Genomic DNA, 22,834 nt, shown 5'->3' with positions numbered 1-22,834 from the left:
CAGTTGGTGTGCAGAGAGCAGCGGCTCAGGCTGGCTAGTTAAGAGCTTCTCTCTCCTATCCTCCATCTGCCAGGGACCGGGGTTGTGATTTGAGCTCCAGCAGAGCAGAGCAGGGAGGAGATCGAAGGAGGGGTGGAGGGAGGGAGGTAGGGGATGTGGTGGTGGTGGTGGTGTGAGAGGTAGTGGGGGGGTGTGGGGTGTGGGGGAAGCATTGCTTGGAAGAGACAGAAAAGGGAAAGTGGTAGAAGCAGAGAGGTGGAGGAGGAGAGGCGAAAGAGTAAGAGAGAGAGAAATGACAAGCAGGAGGAGACATGGAGATTCAGAATATTATCCTCTGTATCATTACTTCCTTAAATCACTGTTTAACATGTTAACTCCTTGCATGTCGTTGTTGTGGGTGCTTTTCACCTCGTTTTGTGCATTTTGATATTGCCTTTCCTTCAATAATTATAAAGTCACGTCCACTGTGTGTTTGTAAATATTTCCAGGATGTCTCACCATCCTCTCAGCCAGCCAGCCACCCACCTACCCAGCCAGGCTCATGTGACTGGGATACATGTGACTAGGATACAGCTTTACAGTGCTTCACTCCTCCCTCTGTTCCTCCTCCTCAAACCCCCCACTCCCTTCCCTTCCCACCCCTTTCCTTCATTCTGTCAGTGTTTAGCCCGTGGTTCCCTGCACCTCACTGGATCCTGGGAGAGCCTTCCCACCTCCTCCTCCTCCTCTTCCTCCTCCTTGCCTCTCTCCTACTCCTTGCCTCCTCGCCTCCTCCACCTCTCCTCCACTCCTTTTCTGGCCATGCTTTGGGAATGACTGAGAGCTCCCTCTGCGAGACTGAGTGTCACTTGAGGTGACCCAGAAATGATAACTCCAGATGAACCCTGGATGTGTGGTAATCTAACCACCATGCCCTACAGCAGAGAGGAGCCAGGCACTCGGGGAGGTGAGCAGGAGAGGCGGGAGAGCCAGTCAAGCAACCTGGTTGGTGCTATATCTGTGGTTTCACCGATTTAACCAAGCACGCTGCAGCGCCTGTCTGGGTATCATGCTCCTAGAACGCTGTGTGTGCGTTATGTGTTGTGGTACACTGTGAAATAGATCTCAGTGTTGCTGCATTATTGATGAGATACACTGTGATGTCAACCCAGGCTGAAGGAGCAAAGCAAAATGACTGTTAGCAGTGTGGCACATGATCATTTATGCAAGCAGTACAGAGGTGTAATTAATTGTCACCCTTTGCTCCAGTCCCAGCGCTCATTCACACAATATTCTATTCACTTGTAGTCAATTGAAATCAGTCCATCCATGCCTCAGTGCGCTGTTCTGTGGTGAGTGTGAGTAGGTCTGGATTATCCCTCTTTTTCTGGATGACCTCCCTTTTTCATGTTAAAGATGAATATACACTTCAGGAGGAGTTAAGTGCTCTTTAAACAGTTTTGCATCCAGTTATCAGTGTTATTATTTAATGGACGGTTGTCATGTTGCTTAGCATTCCAGGTGGATAATAATCTAATAGCGCACAAGGAAATCACTGAAAAAGAAATAGAGTGCTCCTAGTATTTTCCTCCTAAATTGAAAAAATACGGTCTCATTAAGAGAGAGAGACAACCAAACCATCTTCAAAACATAAACAATATTAATATTTACTAAAATCTTGACATTATTAATTATTGGTGAATTTTTCATCAGCATTTCTTTTTTTCATTAGATGTTGCAACACAAGGCCACACAAGGCAAGTGTGTAGTCTGCTTCCTGGCTGAATAGACTTATTATTGCTTTGAATTTTTATGAAGTTTGTCAGCTCAGTTCCTCAGAAAAGGATCCAGGCATGCAGTGTGCCACAGCGAATATGAACCACAGAATGGCCTTAGCTTGATATTTTTCTTATTTGTGTTTTGAAATTAAAAAAATAATAATAAAGTGGAAAGTGTGGTAGGAATCCCTTCCTGTGAACTACTCTTAAATGCATTAATGTGTCTAAACCCTTCAGAACACATGATTTTTTTATTATTCGTTTGTCTTCTCTAAAATATGAAGGAGAGGAAGTTAAAAAAAAAAACAAAACCCAAAACAAAACAACAACAACAACAACTGCGACCTTTCCTAACAGGGAGCCCTGCGCTGTTTTGGTTCAGTACCCACGTGATTAAAATGCGCACATTTCGTAAATTAATGTGCACTTTTTTTTTAATGGCTTCGATTTGGTATTTGGTTATTCAATACCAAAACATTTTTTTTTCTGCAGGCGTGTGTTGCTGCGCTCCATATCTTTGTCAGATTTGATTGATCTAGTTTGACTTTACACCCTAATTATTTATTCACACAACCCTCTCCAGCCAGTGAAATGCGAGCTATAGTCGTGCTCATCTCACTTGAATCTCCTATAATATGATCTCGTGTATAAAAAGGTAAGCGGTGATGCATGTTGGGATTATAACTGTTAAGAGCCAGATGTGCATGAAGTGAACTATAATTTTGATTGCAAAACGCTAGCTAATTCATATTTGGGGGTTAAAAAACAACGTGCAGGAGCTGGATTCATTTACAGCATAGGCAGCTTAAGTCCTGTTGTTTAAAGGAGAAATACATAATTTATTGCTGAAAGGTCCCTACATTTTATTTTATACAGTGATAGTTTTTGTCATTTGGCGACCACCGACCTCGGTGCTTTAATTTATAAACACATCACAGATTATAACCTACATGCTGAGTAGGCCATTGGCTCATGGCTCCCCATTTTCTGTGTGCTGCGGTGTGTTGAGGGCCGTCTGCCTACGAGAGAGGAATATTTAAATGTCTTGTGTTTTAATTGACGCTCGAACCGTAAGCTCAGAAACGAGGAACAGCCCCCCATCTACCGGCAGCGTCTCCTCTGTCTCCTCTGCACACTGCGCACAGTCCGGAGCGGCTCAGTCTGCACGCTGCAAAGGGATCTCACTCACACGCTGCACAGCCTCAGGTAAGACTTTTTCTATAGCTATTTATTCTTAAGGGCAATAATAATTATAATAGTAACGATACAGAGTGGGATTTGCTTAGGAAAAAGAAAGAAAAAACCGAAAGGAAAGAGGGGAGCGTGTAAAGCAATGCGCGACAAATCTGACGCGTGATAAATACAGTGATATGGGTAATATCGTCGGGGATAAAGCGGAGAATCAGATTATCAACGCATTGAACCAGTGTATTTTTTTAAACATATATAAATGTTTTTAAACCATTTTTTCTTTTCTTTTCTTCTTCTTCTTTTTTTTAGCCTATGCACATATATCAAGGATTGGAGTAGCATCAAAATCGTGTGAAACAGAAATGTACATTTTTTAAGTGACAATACAGGCAAAGTGTTGCTGTATTGGTGATTATGATATTAATTTTTATATTTATTATTTATCTGACAAAAGTCAATGGCCCACTGAGCCGAATCTCGCCATGTTAAACACAGATGCTGACTCTGTATTTTTGGTGCTTTATTTTATTTCCAAAGCGTCAAAATATATATTTTTTAAAGCTTTAATTTGGTAAGATCACAAATCTTTAGCTCGGATAAATCACTCTCACTAACTCAAGATGAAATGACACACAAAATCACCCAGTTTGATTTTCTACTATTTATTTAAAGCCGTTATTAAAACATGATAGGTATAATAGATTTTTTAAAAAGTGATTTCAAAATAAAAGTATATTTGTCGTTTATATATATATATATATATATATATATATATATATATATATATATATATATATATATATATACAATGAACGGATAAACAGACAACAAAAGGTGTAATAAATATGTGTTTTAGACAAATAAACAATAAAATGAAACAAACAGCACCTCAAAAGACATTTTCCCTCATCCCCTTGGTGTTCACTGACACATTGGTAAACGCTCTTCAGTCAAATTAAATGTCACTGCTGGAGGCAACGGGTCACAACTGCGTTATTTATCGACGTTAACGGTTTGCTCGATGCTTTCATAAAAATAGAAACTTCTTCATATTCGATTTGCACCCTATTGCCACCGCGTAATTTCCGTGGAAGACGCAGAATTGGGAGGAAATCTGCAGTTGAGATTAAATATCACACACAGAGCTGAGCTTATCGTTCCTCTCAGGGTGTCTTTGTCCAGGTGAAATGAAATCCTCGTGTCCTTTTTGAGTTCCCTTTTCACCACTCTGCGGCTGGTGCTGAGACACTGCAGAGCGCAAATTAAGGTTATGGTTTTCAGAACAGCTGCACGTCCAGCCCGTCCAGGAGGGTTCAAGCCTCGTCTTATAGCGCTGCTATCAAGGGGCCTCCAATTAAAGCCAACACAACTTCACTTGCTGGCGTGCGCGTGCATGCATGCGTGTGTGTGTGTGTGGTGAGGTGAGGTGGATGGGTGGTGGGAGGTTCACGTGATAATGTAACACGTCTTGAGATGAAGCATCCACACCTGCAAACCTCCCTGAGCTTTACTAAATCTATTAACGGGACTGATGTTTATCTATTGTTTATGAAAAATAATGGAGTCATTGATCTTGCAAAGACCACAGCCAGCTGTCCTAAATGTAATTGGGAAGTCCTATGTTGAAAGAAAAAGAAAGAAAGAGGTTTTGTTATCACCATGTCTTCGCTGTATACTGGACGCTAAAACCATTTCATTTCCTGCCTTTATCATTTCCGCAACAAAGCTTTCCACACCCTTTAAAATTGACACAGATCGTTATTGCAGCCCCACGGTGCCCTGCATAAAGCAGACCATCTTTGGAGACAGGGAAGGAATTTTAAAAAGCACGAATTTCTAAAAATATGCAATAACTAGTTGAGGTTTCCCTGTGGCGACCACCAGCTGGAGGTCTCTCTTATCTCGTCTTGACTTCCACATTGCTTCTTATAAGCCTGTAAGTAAAAAAAAAAAAAAGAGAAAGAAATGTGGAGACTGCACAGTTTCGACTGCTGTCAGATCAACTCTCCAGCAGGTAAACAAGGTTTTGGCCTAATTCAACAGACAGAGAAAAGACAAGGGCCGCGTTAATGAAACCTTGACAGTGGATAATGACTGTTTCAAAAGAGCGTTTATAGAGAGAGATTTCTATACATGAAATCATGTCTGTTAGAGACAGAGCATGCTCACAGAACAAACAAGCCGGAGTTTGATCGGGTTATTTGAGTAAGGAGGTTGTCATTAGGCAGAATGCATTTTATTTTTAAAATCAAATCTCATTCATTTGCAGTGGAAAAAAAAAATCCACATTGTTTCAAAATGTTCAATTGAATCTGTCCCCGCCCTCTAGCCTATCACTGATCACTGCCCCGCCCCAGACAGTACATTTATATCACACACATACACAAACACACAGCTGTGTTTTTAGAGACACCCAAACACTCGGGCAAGTCCAACTTCCCCTCCTAAAAAAAAAAAAAAGGAAAAAAAAAAGAGTTAAATTCTGATGATGCAGTTTATTATAAACCGTCTTTAAATGACACGCAGTGTGAGAAGTATTTAATTCTACTTCTAACACGTTCAGTAAAACCACAAAGGGCCTTGAGATGCCAACTTTGGATGCATATGATTTGATAAATACACAATATTTACACTGCAAGCTCATTCAAGTTTATGCGGCTTACGACTACATTCTAGTCCTCTCTCCTTTAAATGGCAGAATAAACGTAATGAAAATGTCAATACCATAAAGTAGTGGTCCTTCGCACTGCCAGAATCGGGAGTTTTTGAGGGGAGAGTGACAGCTCTTTGTTGGTGAATAGAAATCAGTGGCGATGCAGGGAGAGAGAGAGGGAGAGGGAGAGAGAGGGAGAGGGAGAGAGAGGGAGAGAGAGAGAGAGAGGGAGAAACTCCTCCTACCAAATTATTCAGACTGGGCCGGCTCTGCTCTCTTCACAAATAGGACACGGTTCTCAAATCCAGGCAGTCCCAACCTGACCTCCAAGCACCGAGGAACCCCGGACTGGGAAACTGGGAAAGAGAAATCACCAAAAAGAAACAACAACAACAACAAAAAGAAAAACTTTGTGTCATTATTTTTTGGCGTGTGTTCACACTGTAGGCCCCCCCTCCCCTCCTCCCTCCGCACCTCCAACACCACTTCCACACCGGTTTGTCGCATCATTTGGACTATATGTTTTTTTTTTTTTCTTGGTTGTTATTGGGGATTTTTTTTTTCCTGGAGGAGAGACATTCACAGGAAGAAGGAAACCTCCTCCTGCCCCACTCATGCTGTAGTTTCTTCGTTTTGTCCTTTTCTTCCCGTTGCTTCTGCACTCTGCTGAGGAGGTGATCTGAATCTCTGGGGTTGTGTCGTGTTTTTGTTATTTTTTTTTTTTTTTTTAATTTCTTGTGCCTCTTTTAGAACCTCAGAGCCCATTTGGATGCGCTGAGAGAGCGGGGCGCAGCGCTGCAGTACATTATATGGAAGTTGTGGGCTGCAAGACAGAGGCAGGCAGTTGCACGTTGCGTCCAGGACCGGGAGCCATGCTTTTCCACGGGATCTCCGGGGATCACATCCAAGGAATCATGGAGGAGATGGAGAGAAGGTCGAAAACGGAGTCGCGCCTTGCGAAGGGCATGCAGCTGAACGGAAGAGAGTCGGTAAGAGCCAGGTCGATCCGTGTGTGAAATAATGGCTAAAACTCGTTTTAATCCTCGTTACTGCAGGACCAAAAAATGGCACAGTTTACGTGCCCGGATATGTGCAGTAATTTGGGTGGTAAGTAGGAGGCCGATCAGGAGGATTTCATTTGAATTATTCTCTTGGATATAATAAATGTCATCGCAATAGTGGTATTTTAATAGCTGCTTCTTTGTCTGCAAAAGATAATTAGTATAACTGACAAACTTCCTGAAAGTTCTTTCTAAATATATGTAAAACGCACTATTTTAATCTTGTCATCAAATAAACCCATGCACATTAATGTAATATTATTTATGACAGCATTTTACATTTTTCAGTTTTATATCGTCAAATAGAAGCTAACCTAATTTAAAAAAATGTAAATTGGTTATTATTATTATTACGACTACTATTATTATTATTGTTGCTATTACCAGAGTAAATTTAATTCTAATAAAAGAGCGTTTAAACTAATAAAATTTAACATCAGCAGTGAATTTTCCCCCTTCTCCTCGATACTAAAATAATTTTAGAAGCTTGTTTCATAGATGGCGTTTATTCCTTAAATGAGGCCTATTGGGAAATGTTAACGTTAACGAGGCAGCTTTTTAGATTAAAAAAAGAAAGAAAGAAAGAAGAAGTAGTTGAATTTCATGGCCAGCATTCTTTTTTTTTTTTTTAAGCACGTCGTGTTTTTAAGATTTTTCCAGCAGTGGTTTGAAGCAGTCAGCTGCCATGAGCCTTCTTTTCCCTCTTTGTCCCAGACCATGCCTTCTATGAGCCCAGAGAAGCCAGCCCTGTGTGCCGGCTGTGGCGGCAAGATTTCGGATAGATACTACCTCCTGGCCGTGGACAAACAGTGGCACCTGCGGTGTCTCAAATGCTGTGAATGTAAACTAGCGCTGGAGTCGGAGCTAACGTGTTTTGCCAAGGATGGGAGTATCTATTGCAAGGAGGATTACTACAGGTAAGAAAACAGAAAGTTTACCAGTGACGCGCTTTTATAAGTTTGCTCCTAAAATCTTTTGTCCCTCCTCCTCTCTGTCACCTAAAACTAAATCCAGCGACCCATTTAGACAGTGACCTATTTATACTACTGGCTTTATGGCAAAATAAAAATAAAAATAAATAAATAATCTAACTCTTAAATAAGCATTTTGGCAATAACTGTAAACAGCCAGTGTTAGCCTTGAATCAACAGGCTGTGACAGGCCTCAAACCGCCTGAATAACATCACAACTGTCAGTAACAAGGGCTGCATGCTGTTAATTGGAAATAAGTTCTATCCACGAAATTGTGTTTACTTTCTGTAGCGTGGTGCGTAATGCAAAGGCGAACTTAATGCATAAGTCACATCTTAGAAACAATGCAGCAGATCCAAACGTGTCCATTACTGTCAATTTTTTTGAAAAGGAAACCAATTTTGGCTTTTGTCAGCAGGCAGCCTGCAGTGGCACAGCATGCTTCAAAATAAGTTATTTAAAAAGTCTCATCCTATAGTTTAACACACATTTATAAAGCATTGCATAGGCCAGGATGCTATTAATCACGCTCTGTAATTATTAGATACCTATGTAAAAAGTGTTAGCTGACTCGCCCTTCGAATAGTGTAGTTGAGCGTTTGTCTGTATTATTCATGTGTCAGAAGCAAAGCAAATGGGTCAGCATTTGTGGATTTTATTGCGGAGGTTGTGTAGTGACTCTGCGCGCACATGTGCGCACCCAGTTCTAGGCCAGATGTGGGTAATAGAATGCAACCTCAAAGTATAGGCCTGCTTTAGTAGTCCTGTACAGTACGCTGAAGCTATGCTATGGCAGATAGAGCCCACTGTTAGTGTGATAGCACACCTGAAGAAGGTAGGCCTACTTTTAGCGCGTGACAGTGCAGGTTACATTTTAGTGAACATCCCCAGCTGCTCCCTCTGTGGTTTGTCCATTTTGGTCTTTATGTATGAGGAGTCTTGACTGTGTGTCTGTTCCAGAAGGTTCTCCGTGCAGAGGTGCGCGCGTTGCCACCTCGGGATATCGGCCTCAGAGATGGTGATGCGAGCGCGCGACTCTGTGTACCACCTGAGCTGCTTCACGTGTACCACTTGCAACAAGACCCTGACCACGGGCGATCACTTTGGCATGAAGGACAGCCTAGTATACTGCCGGCTCCACTTCGAGACGCTGGTGCAGGGACCGGACTACCACAGCCAGCTCAACTTCGCCGAGCTGGCAGCCAAGGGAGGCGGTCTCACTCTACCCTACTTCAACGGCACCGGGACGGCACAAAAGGGAAGGCCGCGCAAGAGGAAGAGTCCGGCCATGGGGATAGATATACCCAGCTATAACACAGGTGAGAGAGCATGCTGCTCAGACCTTGACCTCACATCGAAAAAACAAACAAAAAAAACCCCCAAATAACATACAGTCACACTCACAATCAAAGATCCGCATTAATTTTGGTGGGGAATTAATCGTTTTTTGTTTAGTTTTAGTGTATGGACATTTCCAGCAGAGGAGGACAGTGAAACCTGTGAAAACACACTGAGCTTATAATCAATAATCATCACCAAAAATATTATGAAATTAAACATTAAGAAGATTAAATCACTCATTGAAGCCCCATTTTGGGAACCATCTGCTGTATCGTAGGTCACTGAAATCACAATAGTTGCAAAAGCAGTTTAATTTCTCTTTTTTCTTTTTTTTAAATGAATGAATAAATAAGAAAGTTTCCACAGAAATCTCACAAATGCTTGCTGTATTTTCCTTGATGGGCAGTTACATTTTCCTTCCGTTACGCACAAAAACTTAGCTTTTTATTGTTGTCAGTCCTATCAGTGCCCCCTCTGTAACAGTCCTAATCTTCACACAAGTGAAATGAATACGTTCGTAATATAGGCCTTACAAATGCACGTGAACGTTGTCTTGCAAAGGCGCCCGCAGCTGCGGGCTAATTGATCTGTCCACGCGTCTTTTACGCACCGTTTCCATACAGAGACTGATCGAAATTTGACCTCGCCGTCAACGTGTTCATCGACTTTTATAATTAGAATGAATTTAGGTCGTAACGTGTGCAAAGAATGCGTTTAAACAGAGTAAACGTAGTTTGGAACTGCTGCAGAAAAATCGTTGGCACATAAACGCACAAATATTTTGCGTGCGTTTCACTTTTTTTTCTTTTGTTTGTTTGTTTTTGGTTTTTTTTTTTAGGAAGAACAAAAATAATAATGGAAAGCGCACAATAAGCTACTGTTAAATGTAGGTTTCATGTAAAAATCTTGCACTGAATCGCCGAATGTTATAACCCGACCCCCAACCCTCCCCGCAGCGTCCCCATTTTGTTCTTGCTTTCTGCGAATTAGTGTGCGGCTGAGAAAGTTTGTCATTGTGCGCCAAGTTTCCTCTGTTCCTAGTGAATGGGGAGGAATAGGGGTAATCTGCGCGTTAATTGTTCTTCGTTAATTGAAGGTGACGTTGGAATCCCTGGCCTCCTGTGCGGCGGTCAGCACAATTCTCAGGGACAGAGCAGCGCCGTGCAGAGGGGCCTGCTGCAGGGAGAGGCCAGGGGCTGAAAACACAGCACTGTACAGTCAGCGCTCCGGTTAAATGAGCTTTGGTTTGTTATTCCTAAACACAATTCCAGGGGATTATGTAAATTCCAGGTTCTTACCGATGCCTTAATAGGAAAACAGCCATTGTAGTCTCGTGATTTTGTTTCAGTACTAATAAAAAGAGGATATACTTACTCTGCCAAAGCGTTATAATGGAACCTCGACAGGTAGAAAATAAAAAATACACGCGCACAGACAAAAGAAAATCTCATAGAAAAATGTATAAAATGCAGTTAAATGATGCCCACGTGAACTAATTGGTATGCACCACAGACACAGTGAAAGTCCCAGAGGGAATATAACAGTCTTCATTTGGGACGTTTAAGCAGAAGAGAATAGAGTGAAAATACTGCAGTTTTTTTTTTCACATTTTAAAAAGAGAATTATTTTTTTTATCCATATGTAATTTTAAAAAAATGTTAAATGGTCATATAATGTGTCTATAATCTCAATTGACCCATACTGTTCAAATGAGCTCACAAACTAAAGATTAAAAAAAAAAAAAAAAAGTTAAAGTAAAATTGTACCAACTGAATGAAAGAATTTCTTTTTTTTTTTTTTTTTTTTTTAAACGTACTCTTTCTCCTCCACTGGGCTCTGGCATTATGAACACACTCTTTATAGTATCCCACTGTTCATGTTAATATAAATCGCTGTGCAGATCAGCAGGCTCTTATTCATAACAAATAGGAAGAGGTTTTGTTTGAGGTTTTGTTTCTGCTTTTGCAAGCACATCCATGTTTGTTTTCACCAGGGAAAGGTGTGTGGGTCTACTGTGTATTCCACAGCACTCAGTAAAGTTGGTCTTGTTTGGATATAGAGACCCCTAGTGGGTAATATCTAGTCAAACACAACCCAGTGAAGACTTGAACAGAAGAGCATAAATGTCAGTGATTGTTACATTAATGCTACACATTCTGTCACAAGAAGAGGTTTTGTATAATAAAATAAAAACATAATTAAAGCCTTTAATGCCAACACAGCCTATAACGTATTACAACAGTTTCCAAACATGTAGCCCATTATTTTTTAACTCTCTGCTTCTTTTAACTAATATGTAATTCAACCCATTGTTTTCACGCCATCCTTACAATGTAAAATGTATATATTGTCCTTAATAATTTCTTGAAAACTGAAATTTTAATAGATCAATAGACAACACCTTATAATTTATAAATCCACCACATATTTTTGCAGCTCATGCAACAACGTAAAAGATCCAAATATTTAAGATACGCTTTCCTGGAAATATTACATTTTGTATGAGGATCAAAATAAATGATGGTTTCCCATTAGTGGCATTTTCATTGTAAGTTTTGGATGAAATCTCATAAAGTTTCTCTGTCTGGGATAATAAAACAAACTCGTTTAGAGAAAACAATGCGCTGTAATTGTGTGTAAAAATAGTTTTTCTTGCAGTGACAAGCAACACTGCTAAGCGGCGCGTGCGTTTAATTTACTGGATCCGTTTTAAGTATTTTACACATGAAGCTATTGACAAATGAGGCCCATTAGGCCTATTAGTCTTTGCAAACACAAGCAGAAATAATTTAGCCCAGTCCCAGTGTACGGTTAAAATTCATCATTTTGCTTTTTTGTTTTAAATCTGCTAACACACACATAAAAAAAAAAAAAAAACAGACAAGAGCCACACACCCTGGTTTATTTTCCTTTTAGTCGGTTCAGTCAGTTTCTTGGCTTCTTGAGCATTTTAATTGTTATCAGCACTTTGATGATATGCCATGATGACATATAACAGCTGTTTTTGCTGTCAGTGCAAATCTTTTTGTCTCTTGAGTATAAGATATCCAGCCTTAAAACTAGTGTAACTTTTCATCAGTGACAGTTGGAAATCATTTGAATTAAGCTGTTTGCTGATCTGTGTGGTGGTAGCAGTGGCCTGGGGCACACTGCAAAATGAAGTCTGAGCCACAAGGCTGTTTTTCCCAAACATAAACTCACCTGCAGAGTTTAAATTCCTTTGCTGTCGTTACTTTCAGTCGTTTAAGTCCACCCCCCATGCTCTGCTCTCTATAGGCTGTAACGAGAATGACAACGATCACTTGGACCGGGACCAGCAGGCCTACCCTCCAACACAGAAGACCAAACGCATGCGGACTTCCTTCAAACACCATCAGCTGCGGACAATGAAATCCTACTTTGCCATCAACCACAACCCCGATGCCAAGGACTTAAAGCAGCTGGCCCAGAAAACAGGCCTCACTAAGAGAGTTCTACAGGTAAGCAGAGAGTCATTCTTCCTACTAAAGTCGTTCACCCCACATCTGTGTCTGCACACCACTCCTCCTCCATGTCCCTCTCATTTGACACCAAAATGATCATTAATGTCATCTTTTTTAGTTTTGGTTTATTTTATTGGTCCATTTAGTCATTAGATGTATATCCAAGGGGTTCATTTGGAATTTGTAGATTCTTAAATGTTATTTTTTTTGGGGGGGGGGGGGGGGGGGGGGGGGGGGGGAAGAAAGGAGAAAAGTAGTTAACTCTTAAAAAAAAAGTGTACAAATTTGAGATTAAAACTCTTGCTAACTTTATTAATAACGAGAGTGCACATCTCCTTTTTCCTTTAGAACAGAAAAAAAGTTGCAATTTAACTCTCACAGTTAAAACTTCTAAATAAAATTGTAGCATTTTTGTTTTGATTTACTATTTAAAAAAAAAAAAATCCACATTCTTGTATTCAGTGTTCAGGAGCTCACTGTTTCATTGTTACCTGCCCCTCAAGCTCAAAATAATGCATCATATAAAGATTCATATACTTAAGGCAACTTGATACAGTAACAACTGTGATAACTTGACATGTAAGATACTGTACACATGATTTGATACTTTCTTTTTAAAAAATTACTCGTACTTAAACACCAAAAGTAAAAGCCACATTGGGATTGGTTTGCAGGTTTGGTTCCAAAACGCAAGAGCCAAATTCAGAAGGAACGTTTTGCGACAGGAGAATGGAGGTGTTGATAAGGCTGATGGCACCTCACTCCCTCCACCCTCATCCGACAGTGGGGCCCTGACCCCCCCCTCCAGCGCGGCCACACTAACAGACCTGACAAACCCCTCTATCACTGTAGTGACCTCCGTCACCTCTAGTTTGGACAGCCATGATTCGGGGAGCCCTTCGCAAACTACCTTGACAAACCTTTTCTAACAAGCTATCTCTAGCAGACTGATTTTTTTTTTTTAATTTTTATTTTACTTTATCTGATTCTATTTGTTTTTTTAAATTTTCTTTTTATGTTTGTTTGTTTTCCTTCTTCAATTTACATTTTATTTTTTTAAGTGACACCTTTAAATCAAGCAGAGACAGCTCCTTGGAACAGAAAGTGCTGTACTGTGCACACAAACAAGAACAACAAGAGCAACATCAGCAGCGACCACATTAAGACACAAGGAAAGCATTTTAATGTGTAGCATTTGAAACTGCACGGCAGATGCAGAGATTGACTCGGGATGGGACGTTTTTTGGAGATGAAGGCATTAAAAAATTGTCATGGAAAAAAAAAAAATCAAAACTTGAAGTTTGCCTGGAAAACTCGCTATTTTACTTGATTTGACTTTATTTGTACATTTGTATTGAATTCTGATTAAAAACGAGCCCTCCCTAATTTATGGTTAATTGGTAAATTTTAAAATAATATGAACATTTTGCCCTCAGATTCCTGTATATGTATGCACTGTGTTCGCACTATCCAATTTAAACATTTTCTTTTTCTGTTTTGGAATAATTTGGAAAATAAACTTGTAGAATGTTCTGTATATGGGTAACTCCAGAAAACAGGCTTTAATTATTTCCGAATGTTTCAGTCTTAAAGACTGAGTTGGATGGAATCGGACATTGGGATATCTCACAGAGCTACGTGTAAAACGTCAAAATTACATTGTAAGCGCCTAACCATTGCAGCTTATGTGGCAGATAAGAAACCACATGCATTTTGTCTTGATTCACAACTCTACTGTGATAAGGAGAGAGAAGCAAATCCCTCAATCTGTACAGTGGTAACTGTTCAACATGTAATGTCGTCACATTGATAGAAATCGTTTTGAGAATTAAAAATCAGCAAGAGAAATTCTGATTGGAGAGCAGTCAATGGGCACTGTGGTAATCGATTGTTTTCATGACAGAGCACTTTTTTTTCCTCTCTCTTTTTTGTTTTTGTTTTTTTTGTTTTTTTGGACTTGTTGGCCTCACAGATTAACCATGGATAAAGCCTAATGAACATATCCATAGATCCACAGCTAAACTCAATTGCACAGTGACAATATACTGCCCAGTGAAAAGTGCATTATTGTTTTTATCATGTTGCTCAGGGTAACGATGTGATCTTAAAAAAAAAAAAAAAGAAGAAGAAGAAAAAAGGGAAAAAGACTAGGGGTGAGAAATTAAGCGGTTGCGATGTAGATTTGTAGAGCTGACATGAACATTCAAATGACCTCATATAGGTGGAGTCGTAAGAGGCAGCCAGTGGGAAATCATTGTCCATGTGTTCTCCGTTTTGGCCATATATTTATACTTTCTTTAACGACACTTGCCACTGAACAGACCAAAAACATGTTTCTTCTGGCTGAAAGATAGAGAGAGAGAGAAAAGAAAGAGCGAGCAAATCTTCAATGGAGTTGATACATTTCATTGTGAGCGTCACAGTTTGTTCTGTTGGAGGACAAAGTGGCACTCCTGATCTACTCAATGAAGTAGACGCCTAACTCAGTTCTTCTATGTGCCTTACGCTATAACTTGGGAGAAGTTTGTGAAATTCAGGATATATGTGTTCTTTGTTAACTGATTCACATCCTTTTTGGCGCCTCACTAGTTTTGTACTGTTTTTGCATCTTATTTCCGAAGATCTTTTTATGGTGTATCCTGTTAAAAAGGGGGCAGCGATGTCATAGAAAGCATTTGTGCACTCTTTCAGATATAGTTGGGTAATCCAAGAACCTTATATATTGATCTTCGTGTTAATAGTTGAGTACAGTAAGTGTTCTATCAAGATTGTCCATGTTTCCCTGTTTCTTGATAAAAATGGTGTATAGAAACTATTCCCCCTTAAATATTTATGGACCAAACGGTTGTTATATATCTTATTAAATTTGTGTGAATAAAAAAAATACTTTGCTTTAAATGGGTTTTTATTTTTCATTACACTTGCCATTTTGTGTTCTTTCTTGGATACAGTTTTCTTTTTTAATTTCTTTTTTTTTAATTTTGTTCTTTTTGTTTATCACATCAACAAACAAAAAAGCATTCAGTTATTAATGACCAGTTAAACGTCTTCATTTTTGCCTCCATTTTTAATTTCTATTTCCTCTTTTATGATGTTTATGGTTTTTAACGTAATGCCCCATGGATTTGCATCTAAACCCTGCAGTCAAAAATATGAAATTGCTTTTTAATGCATGAACATGGCTTTAAATTTTAAATTAAAGGAATGCTGCAAAGCACATATTGATTTCTATCTATATACGTATATAGTATATATTTATGCATAACATATTGGTAATCCTAAAATGAAGTAAGAGTAAATGCAGACCGCATAAAGCCAGGTTGCTCTGTAGTTAATATATTCTTACTCTATCATTTCTTTCAGGGAGAACAAATCTTGGGGCATTACAGCCATACATCCCGACGTTTGAAAATTCCCTAAAGTATTAACAGAAGGGGAAAACTTTGATGGGAATTCCTCACCATTGAAGACAAAGACAATATTAGCATAAGATTATAGCATAATGAGAGCGAAAGGGCAACCAACAAAAAAAAAAAAACAAAAAAAAAAAACAAACCTGCGTCAGTTGCAAATGTACAACAGGTGATTTTTTTTTTTTTTTTTTTAAAAGTTTGTCCTGAATGTTTGAATCCATCAACGGAGGAGACCCCCCCCCACCATGTATGATATTTATGATGTGAAAGCAAATCTTTCTGTATTGGAGTGGTTAAATGCACAAAAGTGATAATAAAATGTATTGTAACATAGTTTAAAAAAAAAAAAGAGCCAAAAAAACAGAAGAGGCAGAATGTGATTGAAAGACATCCAACATGATAACAGTGTGAAACAAAGACAGTGTGGATGTTGCTGGTATGAACACACACATATACACACACACACACACACACATATACACACACACCTGCAGACACTACTGCCCTGAGCCTGTTGTAAGCACAGTATATACATGGCCACAATCACACTTTGTTGCACGCACACACACACACACACACACACACACACACGCGCGCGCGCGCTGCTGCCCCCATGCACCTCATCCAAGAATCAGCTTGCTAAATAGAAGTTTTCTTTTGTCACAAGTGTCATTTCGTAAACACATGGCCTCCTTGAAACTCGGCAGCAGCAGGATGCCCATCAAATGTGATGAGTGTATGAAGAGGACTGCAGAGCTGGAGCTTTGCCATCTGGCTGTACCGAGGGAAGGAAGTGAAAAGGAAAAAGAAAAAAAAAAAAAGCAGATAAAGAAGAGATTCTCATTTTGCATGCACCTCATCATCTTGTTAACATTTTTCCTTGAGATGTATATTATTTCCTTTGATTTACTGTATGATTTATTGTCAGCTGCAAAATAAAGCATATGAAAATGAAGTCCCCAATGCCCATATAGTACCTCATGTGGGGAAAAAAAACAAAAACAAATGTCACAGTGGAGGATATTGATAGTACAGCTTCAAGCTCATTTGTTCTCGACATTCAGCTTGCTGTAAAGGGTAAAACATTACTGCTTTCTTACCACGTTGCTGTGGATATTTATGAAAGCAGTGCATCTCTAGTGTGCTTCAGAACATTCCTAAATATTTAGCTTTGACGCCCGAGATTCCTGCTTTTTATGTATGCTATATCTCATCTGGAATTTTTTTTAAACATATTTATAGTGTACTACAGCTGATTCAGCTCTATTTCAGTGACACAAAATCATTCGCTCATTTGAACACATGATTGTTTTTGTAGTAAAAGATAAAAACAATCATGCAACCTCATAGTGACCACTCTGATTTAAGCCACATATGATATACAGTATATAGGGGGAAAACGGTGGGCTGTGTAATATAGGCAAGAATTTTCACTTCATAGGTGTACTGTCTCCACACTTAATGTGGAAGCAGGATATACACACCATATAAAGAAGGTACGTTGTGGAAAGGGGGAAAAATGCAGAAAGAAAGGAGGAGGAGGGGAAAGAGAGATAGAGCGAGGGAAAGAGAGAGAGAGCGAGAGACTGAAGCCACATGGGGACCAGTAAACAGGCTGGTGTTGAATTCCAACAATGTGGAAAACAGCAAACACTTCAGTCAGTCCAAGAGGAAACCTCAGTCACTGGGGTGCCTGTACTGCGCTGTGGCAGCAGGGCTGTGTTCCACGGGTCTGACGGGAGGACGGTGGGCGGGTTGACACCACAGAGCTACAGGAAGCAGGGCTGGAGCAGAAACACAAACAAACACAGCCAGCCCTGCTCAGCGTTTGGAGCTGCAGGATAAAAATTCTGGACGAAATCATGGCCCTGCGTTGACAAGAATTTCAGGGGTTTGCTGCTGGGCTGCTGGTGACTGTGATGCATCTTATCGGTAATGTTTGTGTATGTGCTTGTCAAAGCAATGCCGGATCAACCCCTATTTGTGACAGTGGGGCTGCCTCATCCTGTGTCCAGAACATTAAAAGATGCACATGAAGAAAGAATATTTACATGCAAATAAATAAATAGCAGCACACTGATGCAACTTCTGTTAATTTGTGGCATTCAAGCATTTGTGCACCAAATGTCTTTTTTTTTTTCAAAATCAGTGAATGGTTTGAGCTACATTAAATCTAAATAACATGTCTGTTAGATATTCTCATTCTAAAATCCTTAAGTTTGCATTGATCTCCATGCACAAAGACAAGCCCATGGTTGTCTGTGCAGCAACAGGTGATAAATGTAGGCCCTCTGTCAACTGACATCCTCCTCTGCCTTTCTTCTCTCTGTTAAATGACAGCTGTGTACTATGATGATACAAAAACAATGCTGACAACAGTGAGCGTTTTCTGTCACACAGGGATTTGTTCAAATATCTTGGGTGATCCCAACATATGTGGCAGTCAAAAAAAAAAAGGAACAAAAAAATGTTAATCTACAAATAAAGCAGATGGGGTTTATTTAAAATTTAGCTTCTTTGAAGAATATTTCCAATGTACATCCATCCACACATTTTCATCCACTTATACAATTCAGCGTCACAGTGGGGCTGGAGCCTGTCCCAGATGTCATAAGGCGAGAGGCGGGGCCACACCCCTGGACAGGTTGGCCAGTCCATTGCAATTTAATGTACATCACAATGTGCAATGTAAGAGTGCTTGATAAGGTATAAGCACATTTAAAGCCACAAAGGCCATCATGATTTTAGCCGTGAAGACCACATGCAGAAATACAATTTTCCATGGTTAGGGCGGGCTTGTTGGAGGCTCATGCCATCAAATAAATATGTTACCCACATTCATGCAAATTTTGCAGGGTTGGGTTTTACGTTGGCTTAAACTTGTGACATTTGCAACTGAGGTCTGATATTTGGTGTGTCTGTCTGAAAAATATGTTACATGGAAAGGTCAAATGAGAAACCAACTCCGAGGATGAGGATTCTGCCTGTCATCACAGGGAGTATCAGGGGAAATCTCCACCCCCACCCCCCCACACACACCCCCATCCCCCCATTAACCAAGCTGACATCAGAGTTTGCTTTGCTACAAAGCCAGAAACAAAATCAGGAAAAGAAAAAAAAAAAAACAATCATGTCAGCGGCTGTCTGACACTTTGCTCAGCATGCATGGAGTTCTAGATATTGCAAAGCAACATGTGTGTATCTGTGTACTCGTGCGGTCATCGGCACTTCCGATTCACACCATCTTTGACATGAAAATTATTAATAGGCTCCCAATTGAATGATCAGTAAATTCAAGGAAATTGTGTTTCTGCAAATACATACTGTACGAGGTCACACATACATTATCACACATTATGCACACACAGTGACAGGCGACAGGGTCAAAACAAAGTATGGAATAATCACCGAGGCATAGGGCGCACCTGCAGTTTACATGTTGCTCTGATAGTGTTGTTTCTATTGTCACTGCTTGTGTGAATGTGCGTGTGTGTGTGTGCGTGTTTGTGTGTGTGCACGTGTGTGTGTGTGTGTGAGATATTCTGCCAGTTCCGCCTCAGTTGCCTCCTCTCATTGCTAGGCACCCATTTAACCTCACCTCGCACACCAACCACCCTGCTAACTCAGATACACACCGGCACCGTGACACACGCATAGACAGATGTCAGAAGGGTGACGATGTGAATGAAACACAGCTCAACAGCTGTGTGTGTGTGTGTGTGTGTGGGGGTGTGCGTGTGTGTATGAGCTGTACGTGTGTGAGTGTGAGACTGAGGCCTGCCCCTCTGGTTGATGCAGAGCAGGTGGAGAGATCCACTGTGCTGGGTGTTTGCCAAGAGAAAGGACCACACTAACAAATACGGTGCACATGCAGGTACACATAACAAGCACGTTAACCAGACGCGGACAAACAAAAGCAGCCAGTGAAAAGCAGCTTTTGTGAAGCGATCGAGATAGAAATATTATGCCAGTTTTGTCCTTCACATTATCACAGACTATTTCTCCTGTGCCTCATTTGCGCAGTGCTCTCCACATGCCGTAAATCCTCCATTTCTCTATTGAGCTGTTATTCTATATTTACACCTATTTGTTATGTGACGGCTCACATCTAGACAACCTTGAAAATGCTGCGATCAAGGCTGATAACTACAGGTTGCAATTGCACTTTGAAGACAAAACAACATTAATTAGCGAATAAAATGGAAATGCAGGCATCACATGCATGCTGCCTCCAAGTTCGCCTGGGTATATGGAGAGAGCGAGAGAGAGAGAGAGATACAACATTTCATACATATTTCCATCTGTAATCCCTCTCTCTTTTCCTGTGATAGCTGTGCTCTGTGAGGTACATAAACAGGATGCTCGTCTGCATTGATAAGGCATGCTTCAGTGTGTGACAGGTCATCTTTGTACTGGAGGAGTGTAACCTCTCAGTTCTTGCTAAACCTTCAGGATGCACGCAGATCCTCTCCCCTCCATCTGCTGGTCTCTATGAAGTCTGCACCCGATCACAGGAGCTTTGACTGCAGCTTCTGTCTCTACCACATTGCAGTCATACCTAACCCCTGAGCCAGATCAACAACACACAGGAAAATAAAAAGACATGAGTGAAAACACCAAAATTTTTTTCTTTTTAAGTGTTTAAAATGTGCTTTCAGCCTCTGGGTGCAAAAAAAAAAAAAAAAAAATCTGCATATTTAGCAATGAAAAGCAGGAGTGGATCTGCACTGAAATCGAAACGTGTACAGAAACAGAAACAGTATGTGTGTTGTAACAATGTGGGTCTTGTTCACACATTACAGCCACTACTGTGATTTTGTAAAATGATGTGAAATTTACCTTTTTTTTTCATTATTTGACAAAGTTTGATTTTGGCCTAAAGTGTGTGATGTTTGCACACATTCAGATGACTTATTGCTTCACTGAGTTGATTTTTGCATCGGACTGTTGTGTAGCTCAAGCTAGCTAGTCTCTCTATAAATAACTTAATTTTTTTATGTGAAAAATAAATTTGACAGTAAATTTAGCTGGAATATTTCTCTTGTCATTTTTAGGTTGTATTATCTACCTAACTTCAAGAGTCCATTTTTAATTGACACCTAATTTTTAAAATTTCCATATTACTTCAGGTGTTTGGAGTTACATATTACCGAAGTTCCATTCTTTCTGGCAGCAACCAGTAATTCAGCTGTCCATAATTTTACCATTCCGATTAGATCATTCCTTGCTTGTCTCATTTTACAAAAATAATTTGAGAGTGGAGTGATTTGCTTTTGGCAGATGCCAGCATAAGAGCAACTTCATAACTCTTTATTGTAACAAAAGTAGCAACCCGCTGCACAGATGGTGTCACAGCTTAAGTTATCTAACATGTAAACAAAATGAATGAAAAAAGGGTATAGGACCACATGCGTAATTTTTCCATTCCTGATGTGCTTCCTCAGGATGCTACAGCATTAATGGGCAACTGCAAAGTGCAGCCAACAGACAGGTGTTCCTGTATCTTGTATTTATCCAGTGATTTATTCTCGTTTCTTTAGATTAAGCTATAAAAATGCCAAAGATGACACAGTTTGGCAGGCATTAAATAGTATTTTGCAGCAAAAAAAGTGATTTCTAAATAGCTATCAGCTGAAAACTTGGCATATCTTGTATGCTGTGCAGTGTGTCCTTACAAAATCTTAGGAAACTGGAAAAGTGGAGGACAAAAGATGTGGGAGGCCTAAGAAGCTATATACAGCAGATGAACAGTATCTGAAAGTCATGTCTTTAAGAAACAGGAAAAAAAAATCCAGCAAAGATCTTACACAGGACCTGAGAAACGCATCAGGCCATTTGGTTGATCCATCTACTGTTCACTGCAGCCTCATCAAAAATGGTCTCAGTGGAAGGGTGGCTGTCAAGAAGGCATTCTTAATGAAGGGAAACAGGGAGAAAAGGCTGAGGTATGCCAAATTACACAAAAACTGGGCTGAAAATCAGTGGCAACAGGCCTGATGGAGCAATTAATCCAAATTTGAAATTTTTGGTTCAAACTGTGATTAATATACAACACTATCAACCATAGATTGGCCTCCCCAGAGCCCTGGCCTCAACATTGTTGAAGCAGTGTGGGATCATCTTGACAGAGAACAGAACAGAAGGCAGCCAACATTCAAAGAAGAGCTTTCAATGTCCTTCAAGAGGCCTGGAGAACTATTTCTGAAGACTACTTAAAGAAATGACAAGAAAGCTGCCTCAGAGAGTTCAGGCTGTGTAGAATAATAAAGGTGGTCATACCAAATATTGACTTTCAAGTTTGTTAGAACTGTACAAACTCTGTTTTTCCCTTATATACTGTATTTTCAAGTGTGTTTGCACAGGTTTCAATAAATCGTTTCACCTATTTCCATTTGTCCTAGCAAAATCCAAAGAAATGAGGGGTGAGTCAACACTTTTTTGTTTGTGTGTATATACACTGCTCAAAAAAAATTAAAGGAACAATTTTGAATCTGAGTATAGCATCAAGTCAGTTAAACTTCTGGGATATTGATCTGGTCAGTCAGGTAGCAGAGGGCGTTGTTAATCAGTTTCAACTGCTTTGGTGTTAATGAAATTAACAACAGGTGCACTAGAGGGGCAAACACTGAGACAACCCCCAAAACAGGAATGGTTCTACAGTCGCAGACTACTGCCATTTTTTCCCTGCTCATCTTTTCTGACTATTTTTTCACTAGTTTTGCATTTGGCTAGGGTCAGTGTCACTACTGGTAGCATGGGCTGATAACTGAACCCTACAGCGGTTGCACAGGTAGTCCAACTCCTCCAGGATTGCACATTAATGTGTGCCATTGGCAAAAGGTTTGCTGTGTCTCCCAGCACAGTCTCAAGAGCATGAAGGAGATTCCAGGAAACAGGCAGTTACTTTAGGAGAGCTGGACAGGGCCGTAGAAGGTCCTTAACCTATCAGCAGGACCAATATTTG

At 40.1% G+C, this 22,834-nt stretch overlaps 1 protein-coding gene across 4 annotated transcripts; it reads left to right on the top strand.

Annotated features, from left to right (window-relative positions):
• The first annotated feature begins 2,825 nt into the window (after nt 1-2,825).
• Nucleotides 2,826-16,705, top strand: lhx9 (LIM homeobox 9). Of its 4 annotated transcripts, none has more exons than XM_030727789.1 (6): nt 2,826-2,963; nt 6,352-6,590; nt 7,377-7,579; nt 8,595-8,953; nt 12,252-12,454; nt 13,132-15,325. In XM_030727789.1, the coding sequence occupies exons 2-6, from the start codon at nt 6,411-6,413 to the stop codon at nt 13,384-13,386; spliced, it is 1,200 nt and encodes a 399-aa protein (XP_030583649.1). In that variant the 5' UTR covers nt 2,826-2,963; nt 6,352-6,410; the 3' UTR covers nt 13,387-15,325. The 4 variants fall into 4 exon arrangements, with proteins under 4 accessions (XP_030583649.1, XP_030583652.1, XP_030583651.1 ...); XM_030727792.1 differs by lacking the exon at nt 13,132-15,325 and adding an exon at nt 15,821-16,705 and having other exon boundaries at nt 2,850-2,963; XM_030727791.1 differs by having other exon boundaries at nt 2,850-2,963; nt 8,598-8,953.
• Nucleotides 16,706-22,834: the final 6,129 nt, after the last annotated feature.

The sequence above is a fragment of the Archocentrus centrarchus genome, chromosome 4, assembly GCF_007364275.1.
Source record: "Archocentrus centrarchus isolate MPI-CPG fArcCen1 chromosome 4, fArcCen1, whole genome shotgun sequence".
NCBI lineage: Eukaryota > Metazoa > Chordata > Actinopteri > Cichliformes > Cichlidae > Archocentrus > Archocentrus centrarchus.
The sequence above is the reverse complement of the archived record's forward strand: the minus strand, read 5'-3'. Positions and strand labels throughout refer to the sequence as shown.

Excerpts from the sequence above, each read along its gene's own strand:
- lhx9 (XM_030727789.1), top strand. The coding sequence starts at position 6,411 with ATGGAAGTTGTGGGCTGCAAGACAGAGGCAGGCAGTTGCACGTTGCGT. Across the intron at positions 6,591-7,376 it reads AGCTGAACGGAAGAGAGTCG|ACCATGCCTTCTATGAGCCC; the intron begins GTAAGAGCCAGG and ends TCTTTGTCCCAG. Across the intron at positions 12,455-13,131 it reads TCACTAAGAGAGTTCTACAG|GTTTGGTTCCAAAACGCAAG; the intron begins GTAAGCAGAGAG and ends ATTGGTTTGCAG.